Source organism: Sceloporus undulatus, chromosome 4 (genome assembly GCF_019175285.1).
Source record: "Sceloporus undulatus isolate JIND9_A2432 ecotype Alabama chromosome 4, SceUnd_v1.1, whole genome shotgun sequence".
Taxonomy (NCBI): domain Eukaryota; kingdom Metazoa; phylum Chordata; class Lepidosauria; order Squamata; family Phrynosomatidae; genus Sceloporus; species Sceloporus undulatus.
In genome coordinates, this window is record NC_056525.1 from 170,607,321 (window position 1) to 170,627,479 (window position 20,159).

General features: G+C 40.4%; 2 protein-coding genes across 3 annotated transcripts in view; one reads left to right on the forward strand and one right to left on the reverse strand.

Moving 5' to 3' along the window:
- LOC121927681 (synaptonemal complex protein 2-like) overlaps positions 1-2,398 on the forward strand; it is a 22,175-nt gene extending 19,777 nt beyond the window's left edge. For both annotated transcript variants that reach the window (XM_042461500.1, XM_042461501.1), the window contains 2 exons: positions 734-799; positions 2,315-2,398. In XM_042461500.1, coding sequence (XP_042317434.1) covers positions 734-797 — 64 coding nt within the window. In that variant the 3' untranslated portion in view covers positions 798-799; positions 2,315-2,398. The remainder of the gene's footprint in view (positions 1-733; positions 800-2,314) is intronic.
- A 2,434-nt stretch (positions 2,399-4,832) lies between these two features.
- ELOVL2 (ELOVL fatty acid elongase 2) overlaps positions 4,833-20,159 on the reverse strand; it is a 71,333-nt gene continuing 56,006 nt past the window's right edge. The window contains exons 4-8 of the mRNA XM_042463382.1: positions 19,027-19,104; positions 15,306-15,477; positions 13,917-14,041; positions 11,291-11,425; positions 4,833-8,232 (exon numbers count right to left, since the gene is read on the reverse strand). Of these exons, the coding sequence (XP_042319316.1) occupies positions 8,104-8,232; positions 11,291-11,425; positions 13,917-14,041; positions 15,306-15,477; positions 19,027-19,104 (639 nt within the window). The 3' untranslated portion in view covers positions 4,833-8,103. The remainder of the gene's footprint in view (positions 8,233-11,290; positions 11,426-13,916; positions 14,042-15,305; positions 15,478-19,026; positions 19,105-20,159) is intronic.

Sequence of the window (20,159 nt, forward strand, 5' to 3'; positions counted from 1 at the left end):
CCTGGCCCTCCTCCCAGGCCCCGTGGAGCCCGGGAAGGAGCGCCGCGGCCTGGCGCGAGGGCCACCGGCCTTGCCCTCCTCCCAGGCCCCGCGGAGCCCGGGAAGGAGCGCTGCGGCCTGGCCCTCCTCCCAGGCCCTGCGGAGCCTGGGAAGGAGCGCCGCGGCCTGGCCCTCCTCCCAGGCCCCGCGGAGCCCGGGAAGGAGTGCCGCGGCCTGGCGCGAGGGCCGCCGGCCTTCTCCCTCCTTGGCTTTTAAGGAGGCGGTCTTATACGGCGAATATATCCCAAATTCTATATATTTACAGGAAAAGTTGGGGGTCGTCTTATACGCCCAGTCATCTTATACTCCGGAAAATACGGTATCTACACACTGCTTAGCAGGGAAAGCTTTTTCCATACAAGGCTGTACCATTCAGTCTGTTGTTTTATTCATTGACACTCACTACACTGATAGGGACACAAAAAAAAAGAAAAAGAAAAAAGGGAAAACTCACCAGTCAGTCTTGGCTCATGCTGGCAGTTTATGCAGTTGACATGGTGGCACATGCCTGAATGCCAGAGCATCACCTATGCAGATGGCTGTGTACAGATTGGGCAGGCATAGCAAAATGAAAGCCTTCTCAATATTAATACTAGCATCCAATACCACTAAGTGTTTCTATGGTTTGTACTTGCTGCTGGAGGAGCCAAACTGATAAATAATATGGCTGTATCTGTTTCACACTTGGTTTTAGGATAAAATCTATGGATTCAGTGCTGGATGAACAAGTGAGCTTGGACAGCACAGCCCAAATGTAAAGGTATGTGTCTGCAGCTATAATCAAACCTGAATATTTTGTGAACAGGATTTAAGATGTGAATCCTTCTGAGGAAAAAAAAGGCTTGGAGCTGCACTTCCTTGTGTACCCTGTCCACTACACTACTGCCACTTAACAGCTTCACAGTTCACTACATTGTTCTCAAGATCAGGAGTTTAAAGAGAGAATTATGCACCCACTCTTTGGACCCATGATGGCAAATGACAAAAAGGTTTCAATTTGCATCAGTAGTTACAAGTGAGGAAGAAGAAGGATGAAATGCTTTCATGAAGGAAGAGGACAATCCTTAATCTAATACTTCATATCTAGTTTTAATGTTCAGGTCTCCCTATTGGACTCTTGTGATACTTCCAAATGTATACCATGTATACTCAACTATAACTTGACCCCATGTATCAGTCAAGAGAAGGTTTTTGGTGCCAAAATTAGAGATTTTGATATGACCCATGGATAAGTCAAGGGTAAAACTCTCAGCACCTTCTCTCCCCATCCTCCACAGCCCAGCTGCGTTGAGAGATAGCTGGGCGAGGGAGGAAGCTTGAGAAACAAGCGCCCACCCTTCCTCCTCTCCATAGCCCAGCTGTTCCTTTGGGAGACAATCAAGTTGAGGATGAGGCTTAGGGGGCAAATGGTTGTCTTCCATCCTCCCTCTACCCTGGCTGTCTCCTGTGGGGCAGCCAGGGAGGGGACCGAGGCTTGGGGAGCCAGCACTAGCCCTCCATTCTTTTCCCCACTGTGGCTGTGCCCTCAGAAGATAGGGGGGGGGGGGGGGGGGGGGGGGGGGGGGGAGGCTTGATACTGTATTGACCCATGTATGAGTTGACCCAGGTTTTTGGGTCAGAAATTTTACCAAAATTTTTCAACCTATGCACAAGTATATACAGTAAATCTACATATATACACAGGGAGCATGCAAAATAGTAGTGATACAATTAAGTAATGTTAGATTTTGGAGTTAACAGTCTTATGTGGTGATCCACTTTAAACATAGTACTACTTCACTTCACAATGGGTAAGCCAGCCTTGCTCCTGTTTGGGGACCTTCCTGGTTATTCCATTGAGTCTGTCCCAAAGTCTTGCCCCTTCCAAAATCATTGTCTAGTGCATTATACCATTGATGGCTTGTTTCCTCCCTTCCTTGTCTGCTTTATTTCTTAGGAATTATAACTGTGCTACTGATTTTAATGCAGAGCACAGGACATATGAAGACCTCACCAGACACCATTCAGAATTGTTATGTAAAGCATTCATATTGTTTTTAAGACTTATTTTAATCTGGTGTTGGATGAACCTATTTTGTGCATGCTGAAATTTCTCCCTGCTTGACTCCCAATATTAGCATACCATACTGATTTTGATATTTTGATATTTTAATTATCAGGTTGATATTAAAATTAATTGTGCTTTGAGTAATTGCACTTTTACATTATTGAAACTTTTGGACCCCAAAGCTCAAACTGAAGGTCTCAGGCATACTGATTTTTCTCTTTTTCACAGCTTCAAAAAGTAGGAAATGACAAGGAATTGTGAAGCCAAGCTTTTGTTGTTGCTTCCTACCAATTAAAATTGCACCATGAAAACTTGGACTCATCATCAAATCTAAATGTGTCCAGATCACATTACTGTATTTAAAAAGATACTGAATAAAATACTTTCAGTTTTTTGTTGCATGACTCACTGCAATAAAAGGCTTAAATGAGTGATTTTTTTCCTTTCCCACAAGGGGGTGGTATTGAGGGGTTTTCCCTTGCAGTAGAATAGATTGTTGAAATGCTGGCATCTAAAATGCCACTCCAGATCATGATTTATTTCCATCCTTACATAAGTCAGTTATACCTTGGAACTCAACAGTGTGTTACAGTTTTTTAAAAAATGTAAACTGAAGACACACTCTTAAGAATGTTTTCTTCCCATATTTAATTGGATGAAATCCCACTTGCTTTGTGTAATTTTGCAAAATTAAAAACAGTATCTGAAGTGTGTTTTTTAAATCCTTTTGATCACATGTTTCCATCCAATTCCACTTTCTGTTGCCCACATTCCAAACTAAGTTTAGCTTGTCCTTGCTCTCTGTTAAAAGAATTTATCATTCCATTTTGCTCTGAATAATTCCCCAAGTATCAAGGCAGTTGCATCCCACTTTACTAGAATGTGAAAATATCTGGAGTCAGGCATTATTCACAAAAGAGCACCTTTGTCAGTTCTTCAGAAAACTGAAAACCAAGATGTTGTCATTGCAAAGTGTCAGCTATTATATATGTTTCATTGCCTGTATCCGTATCATTGGCCCAGCATACCCAGAGAGAGAGTGTTTTGTTTTATTGTGTAAGGTCATCCATCCACGGGCCTGGCAGCAGAACTTGGAAAGGTTGCTGTTTAGGATTGTAACTCTGAGAATCCTCCAGCATATATGGGCAGTAGCCATTATGGCTAGAAGACTTGGGGCATTGTAGTAACTTCTTCAAGCTTTTATAGATAGATCTGGCTTGGGTGGAAGTGCTGTGCTGAATACCATTTTGGGAGAATGTCGGGTTATAAATCCAGTAAATCCAATATATACTCATTTATTCATTGGCTTCATACATAAGTATAAGGGCAGGATTTAGTGCCAAAATTATGGATTTTGATATGACCCATGGATGTGTTGAGAGGAAATATGTAGCACAGGATATAAAGGATGAAGCAAAAGAAAACGACAAAGAAATCTGCTGTTTTTCCTGCTCATGTATTCAAAAAGGCCACAGCAAAAAAAAAAGGGAGTGTGTGTGTGTCAGTGCTTCTTTTAGGTTCTTGGATGACGTATGCTCTTGCCTTTTGTCACTCAGAAGGAATAGATCCTACATTGACCTATGGATAAGTTGATCAAGGGTTTTTTGGTTGATTTTTTTGACTAAAATTTCTAGACTTATAAATGAGTATATACAATAAATGTTGCCATTTTGAGCTCTAGCAAATTTTCTGTGATGGTTATGTGTAGCCACTGCACCTACAGTTCCTTTCTGTTCAGTTTACACTAGAGGTCAGCCTCTTCTCATGGTTGGGCATAGTCAGTCTCTTGATCAGGGTTTAAACAAGGCAAACATCTCTTGTAAAGCTGAAATATTAGAATATTCCTAAATGGCATTATGCCATTTAGACTTGCTTTTGGCTCAGTGCCCAATGTTTGCCAGGTAGCACTGTCAGGGTGTCACCACCTCGAAAAGATGTCCCTTCCATTGTGAAGAGCAAGAATGGAGAGCATGTAGCCTTTCCAATGCTGTTGAATTGCAACTCCCATTGTCCCTCATTAATTTCTGTGCTGGCTTGGATTATAATAGGTGTTGCAGTGCAACAATATTTGGAGGGCTGCATAATTCTCACCCCTAATGAACACATCTCCCTTTTTTATTCACTTTATCTGCCACTTAGAATAATGTGTTGGGGAGGGGAGGGATAGAAAAAGCATTACCCCTCTTATGGCTTTAGGGATCTCCCACAATAGACTTCCTGCTTCTAGGTTTAGGTCAGCAATAGCTCATGGCCTAAAGACTGAGTCTGAGACTGCACATAATGAGATATCCTGATGATGGGGCTCAAGTCTAAACATAAACTTCATTTGTTTCATATACACTTTATACATAATATTTTAAATAATTTTGTGCATGAAACAAAGATTGAGTACATTGAACCATCAGAAAACAAAGGTGTCACTATCTCAGCAATCCATGATTGACTCACTGATTTTGGGTTTGGGGTTATTTTGGAATCCCAAATAAGGACAATTCAGCCTATATTTAGGTGGGAAGGTTATCCCTTCTCTACATGAGAAAGAGGTATATTTTTATTCCACTCATACTCAACAATAGTAACAGCATCATTATTCCACTTTAACTGCAGTGGTTCATGGACCATTCAAACTACACAATTATAGTGCTATTGTTCCACTTTAACCACAATGGCGCCATCCAATGGGATCCTTGGGAATGTAGTCTGGTGAGATACTAGAGCTCTCATGGCAGAAAACAGAGAAATAGGCTGACTGTAAAATGTATATTTATTTTCCAAGGTAAATTTTTACAGTAATTTTTTAAAAAGTCATAATCGCAAGGGTGGTTCAAAACAGCAGCATTTTATGACTTATGTATTCAGAGCATTTCTGATTATCATTTAACAAGCAGTTGTGAATTTTAACATTGCTTATTTTTTTCAGCCCTTTGAAAGATTGAGTAAGGCAGTGTTCTCCTCCCCACCAAGCATTTAAAAAAACCTACAAAAGAAGAAGAGGCAGAATCTTAATGTTTGCTGGCCCTGATCTCTCAAACTGAATGGAATCTGTCATGTTTAAGATGGCATCCTTTAAATGGTTCAGAAACATTTCATGAGCCAGCATGGTATAATGGTTTGAGTGTTGGACTATGATTTTGGAGATCAGGGTCTGAATCCCCACTCAGCAAGGAAATCCACTGGGTGACCTTTGGCATGCCACATTCTCTCAGCCTCAAAGAAAGGCAAAGGCAAACTCGCACTGAACAAAATCTTGCTATGAAAACCCAGTGATAGGTTCACCTTAAAATCTCCATAAGCCAGAAATGACTCAAAGGCACACAACACACACAAATGTCTGTCATGATGGGCTTCTCCCACACACATTCAGTTGCCTTAAAGTGTGCCTCTGGATAAAACTCAACCATTTCTAGTAGTTATGTTTCAGAAATCAAGCGGAAGGAACTTTACCAGTAGCATTGAACAACCACAGTTTTAGTATTACTAGCAGATTTGTCATGAATAAGATATGTAGGATTGTCCCATGCCACCGAGAAAGAACGTTTACAATTATCCATTTACAGGTTAAAAACAGTCATGGAAACACCATTAATAAAAACAGATTTCTGTACAGTTTTCTTCCAGTATTTGAACATCTCAAACTTCACAATAATTCCTACCCAACACTTTGGATGGTCAAGTACATGAAGAATACTTGTGGAGAAATATTTTTCTCCCACAGTGAGGAGAAATTGATTGCTTTTATTCTCCCTTGTATGTCAGGACTTAAATACTCAAAAGATATATATGCCTGCACTGAGGTACTTTATATCATGACACTGAATGAAAAATCTTATATTGGAATGCCAATTCCTATCTTCAAATATTTTAGATAAAATTTGATTGAATTTAGAGTTACTGAAAACATCTTTCTTGCAAAACTCATGTGGCTACTGGCATTAAACATTAATGCTCCCTAGCTTTTCACCTGTGTCTGAAAATGATTATGTGCTGAATTAATCCATCATTATAGAACCTTTCTGCATTACTTTACTGAAAAGGGGTGCTTTCTCTACCTTTTGGATTATAGCTCTTATCATTCTTGACCACTGACTGCTAGGTAGTTATGAGAGTTGCAGTCTAAAACAGTGGAGAGGAGGAAGCATTCTCGAAAGTCAGAGGTGATACCTCAAGTACCTTTTGTTTCAGCTCTGTTCAATGGCAAAGCATGTATGGATCATGCATAAACCCACTTCCAATAAAATTAAATAGGAAAAAACTGCTCCATTGGGAGATTTGCTGTGGAACAGGAGCAGTTCCTAAAACAATGCATCCAAATTATTGTGTAATCCTTTTCATTTTAAAACTACAGATCTATGTAGCCTTACTAGAAAATAAGCCCTACTAAAATTGGTAAAATTTCCTTCTACATTGGATTGTATTATAGGTCTTGTCAACTGTGTGATGTGATACGCACTGTAATAATGCTTACCTTTATATAGGCACCTTTCGTATGCTCTAAGTTATTTCCTAATTCTAAAACCACAGAAAAGTAAAATGCAGGGTGAGGAAAACCACATTTAGAGCCAGGGAATTGGCTGGGTAATTGAATGAGTAAAAGATGGTATGTAATAATTTTTGTGATTTGACTCTCTGACACAATCAGGATAGAGTTCTGTGAAGTCGAAGGCTTTCATGGCCGGCATCCATAGTTTTTTGTGAACATGGCCACATAGCCCGAAAAACCCACAAAAATGAAGGATAGAGTTCTGTTTCTGGGCTTTACAGCTTGAAACATTTACATTGACCATTTGAACATGTTTATCTTTAGCCAGCAAAGCAAGACTGACTTTCAAATGGGTGGGAATTCTGCAGCCCTCCAGATCTTGTTGAATAGCAGTTCCCAGCATTCTTTGTCACAGACTATGTTGACTTGGGAGTAGCAGTCATCAATGTCTGGAGTGCTGCATGATTCCCACCCCAGTTTAGAAGGTGGCACCTACCATTGTGTTTTTTTAAATAGGGAAAGAATTGTTCAAGCCTTCAGATGTTGAATGACAATTCCCAACATCCCTCACTGCTGCCTGTGCTGGCTAGGGATATTGGGAGCTAAAGTCATCAACTTCTGGAAGGCCCCACAATGTTTACCCTGGATAAGATGGTGCCATTTCAATTCAGATGCCTTGGTTGTCAGAAACTTGTAATTAAATCCTATTGCACCATATATTTTAAATTCCTTAAGGTTTTGTTAGAACTAGTGATAAGAGTAGTTAGCCTTTTTAGCCCTACAAAAACTTTTAAGGACTCAAGTGACTTCTTGCCCAAACAATCTATAAAATTGCAATGTATAAAACTTGAAGTGGATAGAGAGAAAGTTGTGTTACCATGCAGATGTAATAAAATATACACTCTCCTGAATACAGAGATGATGGTGCATATCAGAACAACAAATAACCTTGTAAACCAGCATGTACTATGCTGCTAGTTTTCAAAAGTTAGAATACCATTATTCAAAGCACAACCCTGCCTTTCTGTTCTGGGGGACAAGGGTGGCCAATGGATCCATTACTTGGGGGGGGGGGATGATCCCCTTTTGCAGCTGCTTCAAGAAATATAAAAGTTCTGCTAATGCTAAACCTCTGAAGGCAAAAGCTCCCATTCAACTTGGAGGAGCACCAGTGAAGTCAAGATTGGGTGCACCTCCTGTCTCTGGGGGACAACTGTTAAACATTCTGCCTGTGTCAAAAATGACAGAACTGTGGCTTTGTTGGGGTGAAGGAAATGATAACAGCCCTCATCATATTAATAGTGGCATTTATGAAAATAGTAAAAATGACTGATTATAAAGTAATCAGCAAGGAGTTAAACAGGGAGTACGAAGAAGGACAGGTCAATGTAATGCAGCTATGTCGAAGCTTGTACTAAGGTTGTGTATGATGGCCTGATCAACTTAGTCTTTTTCATTTTTCTCTTTTTTAGAAAAAAAGGAGGGAGATGTGAGAAAGATTTTTGTACACTACAATGTAATAATTAAATTCTACTTCTTATTGTGCTTTTTTATTGTTCAGAGTGCCGTTAGCTGCCATTAAGTAGTCTTTATGGAATCCATTCTTGACTTCCATCATCAGAGGGACCTCTTTCATGTCAACTCTTGAAGGTCTTTTCCGATATGTCTGGGGAAAGAGAGTAGAAAACAAAAAGAAGAGTGATCCGATTTGAATGTTTTAATTATGTCTCAAGTTTGTACAGGACAATGTCACATATATTTTAACAGTTTTCTTATAGTTAATTCTTAATGCATCCTTTGGCAATTCCATGTTTTCTGTACTATTTGGTGCTAGAAGTGGGTTTTTTTTTCTTTTCAAAATCAAACTATCTGGAACTACTGTACATGTCTGAGTACCTAGGCATCCACCCAAACTCATAATTGGAGCAAAGGAGGCTTGCAGAGATAATCTGAGGTGGAGAAGGTATGGAAAAGAACAAGCAGACCTTCTCAACCTATATCTTTTTATAAAGGGAAGGGAGAAGAGATGGAGTAAAGAGCATGGCACACCTTTTAAGTGGAAAACTGGTGTGACTAAGCATTTCTACACAGGTTAGGGTGATTTTCTTGAGAAACTGCAAACACCTCTTTCAAATCAAAAGCAACTGAGAATGCTTAAGATTTAATTTCAGTTACACTTACAATACATCTCTAAGGTGGTGTGTGTGGTAAAGTGTCCTCCTTTGGAGGTTTTAAAGCAGATGATAGATGGCCATCTGTCAAGAGTGCTTTAATTGTATATTCCTACATGGCAGGAATTGGACTGGATCGCCAACCCTATGATTCTGCAGGTGGTGTTGGACATGGCAGGCAAAACACCCATCTCTACAGATGGTAGATTCCCATTTCTCAGCATTCCCAATCACTAGCTATGCTGGCTAAAGCTCTTGGGCCTTTCACTCCAGCAACATCTGGAGGGCTGCACATTGTCCAACCCTTGAATAGACCACTGGTGTCAATTGGACAATTTAGTCATGAATTTAGTCCACTGGTTTCAGGGGGGTCTAACCATGACTAGGTCTGGATCCCTTAAAAATTTAGAAAACTAAGTAAAAAGTAATTGCTGTGTTAATAAATGACAAGGAAATTTCATAATACATTTTGAAAATTTATATCAACTTACTGCCTAACATGGCATGGATGACTTTTTATAAACAAATGTTGAGTTGAAGACTTATCACTCACAGTCAAGGGGTTATTTGAAGAGTAATTTTAATAGCCAAGGTCAGAGGTTTATTTGAGGCTTCCAGGATAGTAAATCTATAACTCATTCTCAGAAGTGTACTTATAGTTCTGCTTATCACTTAACAGTCAATTAACAATTAAGGAATGTAAATATTATAAATTTTATATGTCTACAGAGCTGACATTCTCCTGATAAGAGAGCAGCTAAGTCTTATTGAGAAAAAGTAAATTTATGTATTATAATGACTATCTGAATGTCACAAGAATGGCAACTTCAAGAGGTGCCTGAACCTTCTTTTCTCCTCCCCACTCCTTCTTTCCTTTTCCTGAAGTGTCATTTTTTAAAGTTTTTATGAAGACACTGTCTTTTTGATATTTGCAAGCTACTCTGACAACCATTTTGGTTAAAGAGCTGAGTAAAAATGCTTTAAATAAATATTTAGAACTCCCACCTCAGCATAACCTTGGGCAAGTCACGCTCTTTCAGCCTCAGAGGATGGCAATGGCAAACTCCCTCTGAAGAAACTTCCCAAGAAAACCTCATGATAGAGTCACCTTAAGGTCACCACAAGTCATAAATGACATGAAGGCACACAACAACAAACTTGGGGGAAAATGTATGTGCTGCTTTGCTTATGTTTAGCAACGTATGTAGGCAATCATACAGCAAAAGCATGATCCTAATTTAGGACAGCTCACAAATGATTTCAAATCATCTTCACAAGATGATATAAATACTCCATTATATAAGAATCACCAGAGAACATTTTTCAAAAGAAAAAAAGTTTATGTTATGGGAGGGCAGAATTCTTATTTTGCGGGGTAATACTCTTATTCATGCATACCAGCTACATCCCTGAGGACAGTTGGCATAACAATGTTGCTAACATGGTTCAGTGTTCAATTTGCAAGAGTTTTGGGATTTGGAAGAAAGAGAGCTGTGAAATCATAACTGTACTTTGTTATGTTAACCTGTTTCACATAACTCCCCATTATCTTTCTTCCCAGGCTAAGCTGCTTCTGTTATAGTGATACTGTGTTCCTCTGGAATTCAAACTATATTGCTTTCTTATCTAAGGAGAAGGGCTGTTCTTCCCAAGGATAGAACAGCCAGTGCTACTGAAACAACTACATTTGTCTTGTCTCTGTTCTGCAAAACTAGCTTTGGAATGCCAATATTCCATATTTCCCAACCTGGTGCCCTCCAGATATGATTACGCAGAAAACTGTTATGAAAAAGCCTTTCTAAGGGCCTGAACAATAGGTACATTGCAGCTCCTTCTGCACTCCAAAAACACAGCTAAGTCTCATGCTAAATTAAATATATTAGCTATGTTCCATCACACACATACACACAGAAATCTTTGCAGAAAAGCAGGTGATCCATTTGCAATGGGATGCTCAATCAGACCTGGTTTAAGTGCCTCCTGGATCCACTTCTGATGTGGCTGACCATGCACATTTCCATCTGGAGGTGCTGGTCATTTGCAATTAGCACTGCAAACAATTAGCATTGGACTCCAGGTGCTGAAGCATCATTTTTGTTTAGATTTTCTACATGCTGGGCAAAGTATAGTTATTGAAAGGCATATGGTGGATTCTAGTTCAGTCTTTTTTGGGGATTCTAGCATTCTTGGCATTCTGTATATTGCTAGTGCTGAGAAATTTGATTTTGTTGCTGTAGTTGCTTCCTGTGCATTTCCTGAGAGCAAGAGGCAACTGAGAGGCCTCCGACAAAGGTTCTTAACATTGCAGAATTGGACACGCTATAGGAAACACGATCCCATTGTGTGAAACATGCATGCTGATGGTACAACTGTAAGTCCTTAATGTGCACCTCATTTTCAATGTAATGAGCAAGATACTTGGTATTCCTTGTAGTGTCATGGGGGAAAGGTGTAAGAAATCAATCCTGGCTTCATTAAAAGTAGGAACAGTAGATAAGCATAAATGTATTTAAAACAATAACAACAACACATAATCATTCTTACTCAACTTACCTTAACATAAAAGTTAACAAATAGAATGACCAGTGTGCTCATGTATGAGGACTGGAAAATGAGGCAACCAAGTGGAAATCCACATGGTTTCACAGCTGCACTGAGTGTGTGGGTAATGGTGAGCAGAAACTGGATCTGTAGAAGAAACAAACATCACACTTATCATTGAGGAGATTAGGTCTTGCCCAGGGTTACAATTTATCTTCCTCCCCATATCTGATGTGCTACCTCCATGTTCTGCTCTACAGACTGAGTCTTCCTTCGCCAGAATTCCAAAATCTAAAATACTCCAAAATCCAGAATTGCCCAAACGGATGGCTGTGACAGTGATACGTTTGGTTTTGATGTTTTGATGTACACAAATTTTGCATCATGCACAAAATTATTACAAATATTACGAATAAAAGTACCTTCAGGTTATGTGTATAGTCACCCATCCATATTCACAGGGGGTAGGAGCTGAGGACCCCGGCGAACGTTCAAAAAACACAAATATATTAGCCCTCCTAACATGAATGATAAAGAGTTCTCTTCCACCAAGACCTTGCAACACATAGCCTCCCCCACGTTTCCAAAGTGCTTCAACTTTCTGTCTGATGTTAGCAGTCATGGCTGTAGAGGATCCATCTTCTCCTCTCCCCCTCCCTCCTGCCAGACAAAGGCAACACTGTATCTCCCCCACTTTGACAAACTTTGCATTCTCCTTATTTCCAAAGTCTTTTCACTTTGAAGACAATGTTTGCAGCAAAGTGAAGGTATTGCCGGGAGAGAGGGGGAGGAAGAGGAGGGGGGAGAAGTTGGATCCTCCCTGGTGGTGGCTGCAAAATAGGATTCAAAGGGGGAAGGACTTTGGAAATGAGAAGGATGCAAAGTTTGGCACAGCAGTGGAATGTAGTATTGCTTTTGGCTGGCTGGCTGGCTGGCTGGCTGGGAGGAAGGGTGAGGAGGAGGGGAAGTGAAGAGGCTGATCTTCTTAAGCAACAGCTACAAATTCACAAATAGTCAAAACTATCTGAAACCCGATTGCATATGGGGAAAAATCAGACTATGTGTATAATGTGTATATGAAAAAATGTTTAGACTTGGATTCCATCTCCAGGTTATCTCATTATGTATGTGCAAATATATCTAAATAATAAAAAAGAAGATCCAAACATTTCTGGTCCCAAGCATTTAAGATAAGGATACTCAGCCTGTACTTATTCTTCACATTAAAAAAAGAAAGAAAGAAACAGCTGTTAATGTTGTTAAAATGACATTGTCTCTTATCCCAAGGAGGCTGGAATGGGCAGTTTGCCAGATATGCTAAACCAGTATTAGTAATAGTTCTGAGATAATTTCACGCAAATTAGGGTGGGGAACTTTTGGCCCAGATCTTTTGGCCTAAAACTCCCACCAGCCACTAAGACAGTGTCAGAACTGTAGTCCAAAACATCTGGAAAAACCAAAGTTACTCCACATGCATATTATGACTTGTTGAAAAATTACAAGTCACAACTCAGTACCATAACTTCATTGTAGACTATTCATAACTGTTCACCTCCTTGTGGCAACACGAGTTCCTCCAGTACCTAATTTGCAATCCCCTGCCTCACTTCTGATCTCCACTTCCTTTTCTTAAAGTAAGAATCACACTTTCTGTAACAATGCAACTATGCATTAGGATGACATAATCCCTCAGCCCAAAACACCACTTGGGGAAGTTACTTCTGGGGAGGGGGGACTGCAGCTCTTTGAATCCATTAGCCAGTATATCGTGTGATCCTAAGCCAACATGGGCAATAGTAAGGAATTAGAGAATTTACAGTTAAAGAACATCAAGAGGGCAATAGATACCCACACCTGCTCCAGAAGAAGACAAGGATCAAAAGGCATAAAAATGTGGATAGTACTGATAGAAGAAGGTTAAATAATTTCTCTCTATGCCCTGTCTTTATTTCAAAGTATTTTCTATTCAAACTCAAGCTTGGTTCATTGCTTAGGGCGTGAAGGGCACAAGGGGCCAATTTTGTTAGTCTCTTGAACCAAAACAGTAAAGAGTCTTGGTGGCCTAAGCTGTCAGTACTCTGGCCCACTTGCTTCCATTATGTAACTGAGGTAGTGAGAAGGAGTGCATGAACAACTTGCCAAATGAAATGTGTTAGTCTTTACTTGTTCGCCTTTAAAGACTTTTAGAACATATTCACATTCCACAATTTGAGCAGACTGATATCAGTTTAATTGCCTTGGCTCCATCCTATAGAATCCTGGAATTATAGTTTGATGATGTATTTAGAATTCTCCACCAGACAGCTTTAACACTCTAGTTCAGAAGAATGCCTCACTGAATATCACAAGCCCTATAGGATGGAGTTGTGGCAGTTAATGTGGTTTCAAAGTGCTATAAATGTGCAGTGTAGAGTCGCCCTGTGTGTGTCTTTTACTTAGGATATTCATCTTTCAAATATGTGATTACCAAATTTTGGTCCTCCAGGTATTGTGGACTTCAACTTCCCGATGCCTCAGACAGCTTAGCCAAAAGTCGGGAATTCTGAGAGCTGAAGTGGAGGACCATCTGGAGGACCAAAGTTTGGGAACCACTGCTTTAAACTGTAGTTAGTAAGAATGAACAAGAGTGTAAGTGTACCAGTTGTGCCTGAGTGAGATACTTCTTCCACCAAAGGTACTTCCTCATGGATGGAATGACGGATAGTCCATAGTAGGAATACATGAGGACGTGGATAAAACTATTCAAGGTAGGTCCGAAGAAACCTGCAAAGATTGAATTAAACAAGGTATCACATGCATATTATGAGCAATTTCATGGCTATTATCTTAAAGCTCTCTGGTATTTAGAGGATCTAGCATTTGGTGGCATTTCTCTTAAAGAGTCAAAAGCATGACACTTTGTTAAGGGAGTGCACAAAGAATGGCTCACAAGATTTTGTTCAGCTATAATTCCAAGCATTCTTCACCACTCTACATGCTGGCTAAGGCTTACTGGAACGGCAATCAACAGTATCTGAAAGTTGTGTTTTCAGCACCCCAGCTTTAATACCGTGACACAAACTATTTAAAATTGGTCTGTGGGTTTATTTCATTTCCCATTCTGGAGCCTATCAAGATTTCCTTCTTCCAACACCAGCGTTTCCCAACCTGGTACCCTCCAGATGTGCTAGAAGACTACCACCAGTATCATCCCAGCTCACATCAATCACTTCCAACATTTAGTACAGTAATGGACTATACAGTGCACCCTCGCCTTACGCACGGGGTCTATTCCAGACCCCCTGCATAAGGAAAATTCTATTTATGTTCAAGCCCCATTCATTTGAATGGGGTGTGCTCCCATGGTGGGCAGCACAGCACGGCATGCATCACATTCACCATATTAGGGCTCACTGTCTGTGTGACCTCAAGTCCACGTATGGCAGTAACTTCCTGACTCTTCCAGATGGATGACTTTTAGTGCTGTCAGTCGAAAGACCCTATGTAGTTATTCCAGCTTTTGTGTAACATATGTTCCCCACCACCATCCTTTGTCGGTGGGAATCATCACAGAAACAGTAGTGAGTTACATCCAAGTGGAGGAGAACAGTGTCTGAATGCATAACTGAATGAGAGGATGATTGCAAAATGACCACTTTGTTTCAAAGTACCTTTTTTCTTTGTAACCAATTCTGCCTCATTCCTATCACAACCCTGAAAATACACTAGTCAATGTCCACTATGGAATGCTAACCAAAAACGGTAAAATTTCAACCAGCTAGCTCCAGAATTGCACTGGAGTGTTCAAGCTGCACCATACACTTTTATCCCTCTCAAGTTTTTTCTGTTAGAATAGTACTGAAGTTTAATTATGTAACCTAAGACATGTGTTGACTCAGAACAAAACAGCAAGTAAGCAGCATTTACAAAACCCTTCTGAACTTTATCTCAAAGTGGTGTAATCTGCAGCCAGATCTATCATGTATGAAAGTACTCTAGCTATGTTGTTTTGTTACAACTTATTAATTTCACACCTGCAAATACTCACTTTGTCCACAAGGTATCCAGTTCATAACACACCACCAGATGTTGAACATAGTGGCATGATGATAAACATGAAGGAAAGTAATTTGACTGTTTTTCTTCCGCAACACAAAGAAAATGGTGTCCGCAAATTCGATGACTTTGGAAAAGTAATACCACCACAACACCTTGGCCACCTGCAAGAACAAGACAGTCAAATTAATGCTTCTTGTTGTGCTACCCTTTTAAAAAAATTGTTAGTCAGCAAAACCCTCACATTTAAGATATTTTATTATTGATTAAAATAAACAAGATTCTCCTAGGTTGCAGTTCTACATGGTATATGGTATACAGGCTGAATATTCCTAATCTGAAATGTTTATGACCAGAAATGTTTCAGATTTTGGATTTTTCCTGAATTTTGGAATATTTGCATATATATAATGAGATACCTTGGAGATGAGATGCAAGTCTAAACATGAAATTAATTTATATTTCACAGACATCTTATACACACAGCCTGAAGGTAATTTTATGCATAATATTTTAAATAATTTTGTGCATGAAACAAAGTTTGTATACACTAAATGGTCAGAAAGTACCGGTGTCATTATCACAGCCACCCATTAAAAAACGTTTGGATTCTGGAGCATTTTAGATTTCAGATTTTTGGATAAGGGATACTGAACATATATACTTATCTGGGAATAATCCCATTTACCTCAATGGAACTGATATTTTGCCATAAGCAAACCATAGCTGGTTAGCATTATGCTTACTCAGAAATTATGGTGGGATACAGACCGCCCAAAAAGGGTGGTCTCCCGCTGCCCTGGTTTGCTGCGCGAGGGAGCCGCAGTGGACAAACCATGCGGCTCCCTCGCACAGCAAAAAGAACCCGCAAAAAGGGGGTTCTTTCTATGGCGCGGTTGTGATGCCACAGTGCGCCAATGGCGCACTAGCGGTATCACAATGACACTGGGACGTGTAGACGCTAGGCGTCTGTCACGTCAAAATGGCGGCGCCTGTATGTACAGGGTGCCACCATTTTGACGCCCTCATCACGTGCGAGGGGTGAGTTGCGTCTGGAAGTGCCGCCTCTCGCACGTAACGACGGCGCCCCGTAGGACCCGTCTGTACAGTGCCTAAATTCTCTTGTGTCCCATAGGATTGATTTCCATGGAGGTAGACAATGACCTTCAGTCTAAGTTCCAAGAAGTGCTCTTGCATCCTGATGTTAAACATATGTCCCTGGAAGGAAACCCTAATGATTTCAGTGGGATTTGATTCTGAATGTAGTTCTTGTCTTGCAAAATTAGTTGTTGTTGCTGCTGCTGCTGCTGCTGCTGCTGTGTGCCTTTTAGTTATACCCAACTTATGGTGATCATGAGATGACTCTATCATGACGTTTTCTTGGCAGGTTTCTTCAAAAGTTTGTTGTTGCCTTCCCCTGAACCTGAGAAAATGTTACTTGCCCAAGGTCACCCAGTGGGTTTCATGGCTGGGCTGGAAATCGAACCCTGGTCTGAAGAGTCGTAGTCCAACACTCAAACCACTATGCCAAGAAAACGCCATGATAGGTTTGCCTTAGGGCCACCATAAGTCAGAAACAATCTGAAGGCACACAACATCAACAACAAAATGAGCCTTAGTACATAATGCAGTTTCCAAGCAGCTGCTGTTTACAAGTGGTGTCTCCTCTACATTTCTCCAGCATTACTTTTAAGTTGCTCTTCAGCAGTCATGATTTAGCAAAATGACACAGATCACACTGAGCAAAAAAGTCTCAATAGACTGAGCAGAACAAAGATATTATACAATTACATATGGCTCTGCACACTATTTGTTGTCTTACAGACAATTATTATGTATGATGGCCAAAATGCTACATTTGTGAGTAGCTCTGCATGCACAGTTCTGCATCTTCCCAGCCCAGGAGGAGGACGACGGAGGCAATTCAAACCACAGAGAGGCAGCTGGTCTCAGCTTGGTCACAGGAGAGAAATGAGGGTATGCTCCCCAACAGAGTGCACCTGCCTTTTCCTTCCCCTAGGGGCCCAAAGCAGCCAGATCTTCATGGCCTGAATTGCCTTCCTCATCCCTCCCCTCCCCACCAGTACGTAGGGGTCCTTCCTGGGCTTGATAGCTGCCAGACAATGGAGTGCAAGAGCATGAGAATAACCTTCTGCCTCTCTTCCAAAAATTGATTCCTGTGTGTGTAAGTTCCACTGCATGTCAGTCACTAGCAGGATGGTAGATGTCAGGAGTAAATACATTGCACTCAATAATAATTCCAAGTTCTGCTGTGAACACCAATTTCAGAGGCTGTAGGAAGGAACCAAATGCTTCTCATTAAGACACGTGATGAACCACATGATTTTGGAACAACATGTTTTAAAGTTAATTGTAGAACAGAGAAACCCATAATGTCATGATGTCAAAAACATAAAGTGTGGAAAGGAAAAAAGTACCAGTACAAAAAAGCACAAGTAGAAAGTACTGGAAAGTGTATAATTTTTCAGTTAAGTCGGAATGTGCATACAGTCTTCCAGATGTTTGGACTAGAACTCTTTTGGTCTCTTGCCATTAGCTTTGCTGGCTGGGGCTTCTAGGAAATGAACTGCAAAACACTGGAAGAGCCAAGAATCCCATATGCCTGAGTTCAGCAATGGAAATTAAACTAGCAAATTGTGAACAAACAAACAAACTGTACAATACTAATCTGTTTGAAAGGTGTGTGTTTTTGTTTTGTTAAAAACAAACAAACAGTGGAGCATGAAGTTGAAGGCCAGCATCCCTAGGTTTTTGTGGGGTTTTCGGGCTTTGTGGCTATGTTCTAGATGAGTTTATTCCTGATGTTTTGTCAGCATCTGTGGCTGGCATCTTCTCTGAAAATGCCAGCCACAAATGCTGGCGAAATGTCAAGAATAAACTCTTTTAGAACATGGCTACATAGCCCGAAAAACCCACAAAAACCTATAAACAGTATGGCCTTTATTATGCAAAAAGTTGCCCTTGACCTGCCTGGACTGGAGCATCTTGCTACTGTTGTGAATTTCAACTGAACTGGTTTCACATTTATTATCTTGAAAGAACACCATGCACAAGTATGAAGGACATGAAGTAACAGTGAGACACACAGGGCCCGGTTTGTTGCATTTCACTAACCCTCAGCACCACCAGTCTGAACCCACAGCCAGTGCCTCACCAAAAGCGAGTCTCATTGCGCACATGCAGCAAGGACATCATGCCTCTGTTGTGGTCAACTGTGTGATTCTCCTCTGTGTGCATGTGCATTGCTGTGGGGAGCTTTTTATGTACATGTAGCCTTGGGCAGCATCAGGGGAATGTCAAGAATAAAAATGAAATCAAATAGTGCATTTAAAAGGACAGGTTTCATATCATTGTCTTTGTTTGCCTGAATGTTAAAAGGTTACTATTAAGACAGACTCTATCCACAGGAACCCACCACCCTCCACATACTCGCTAGTTTCTTCATCATGGCTACTCCCTGATTTCAGCTTTTACTACCAGACACATGCAGTGAGGACAGGATCAATAAAGAAACAGAAGCCCAACCAATTCCTCCAAGTCAGAACTGTTGAAGGAAAGGATTTGCCTCAGTCAAGACAGAACTTAGAAAACTCTTGCTGACTTGTTTAGGATGCAGCCTATAAAAGAATTGTGAAGGACTGTGGAAAGATCACATCATCTTTTTGTTCTTGAGTTGCTCCTTTGCATCTTACCCGAATGTCGGCATCTCCTGCACTGTTCAGGTTCTGACACTGTAAATTATAGCCTCCTTCCCAAGTGGCAAGAATTAGCTGAAAGAAAAACATATTCTGTTACTTTTTGGAATTAGGACTGGATGATGTTCAACAATTCATATAGCAATAAAATTAGATTAGTATTTCCATGAATAAAAATGCACATTTCCCTCCAACTTTACTGATTTCACAAGATCCTCCTCCTCCTCCCCCTCCTCCTCCTACTGCTTCTGGTCTCCTATTATTTTTTGAAAAAAATTATCCCAAAGATTAGGCACATTACAAGTCAATATTACAACATATTCCAAGTATAAGAGTCAGAATAGGAAAAATGTTACAATCGCAGAGTCCCTTGCGTAGAACTAAAGCAAAGAAGTGCAACTCAGTGCACAGTTAAACTAATTTAAATTTCACTCCAATACTGTGACACTTAAAATGTTTTGGTTCTCATAATAGGTGGCTAGCTTGAAGTTGTTTTTCCATTTGCAGGGTGTGTAATTCATCCAATCAACCCAAGATGCCTAAAATTACATGTAATTAGTAAAAGAACACAAGAAACATGAAACCACAGCAGTAACAAAATGGCAAGCATCTACAAAAATCTTCAAATGCAAAACCTCCAATGTCATGAAAAACAAAACAAAACAAAAACATTTTGCATGGCCTAAATTAATGTGTTTGAAACTTCTACCATTTATTCAGCTCAGTGCTGATGTCGTTCACACTAATTAGACATATGTGAAGCCATTCCTGGTGGGTATCTACCAATCAGTGGAACTAATGGTAATGGTTATTAGCCCATTAGAGTTTAAACATCCTATGGAGAGGTCCTTCTCTCTGTCCCACCACCTTTGCAGGCTTTTTTAGTGGGAACAAGGGATAGGTCCTTCTTGGTGGCTGCTCTCAGAATTTGGATGCCCTTTCTAGCAAGGTCAGGATGGCCCCATCTTTGCTTTCCTTCTGGTCAAGACATTTCTGTGCCATCACATTTTCCCCAGATAACCAGGGTTTGGCTTTTAATGTTGTATGGATCTGTTTTTTAAGGTCGGAATACAATCTTTTTAGAGCAGTGGTTCCCAACCTGTGGGTCGGGACCCCTTTGGGGGTCGAAT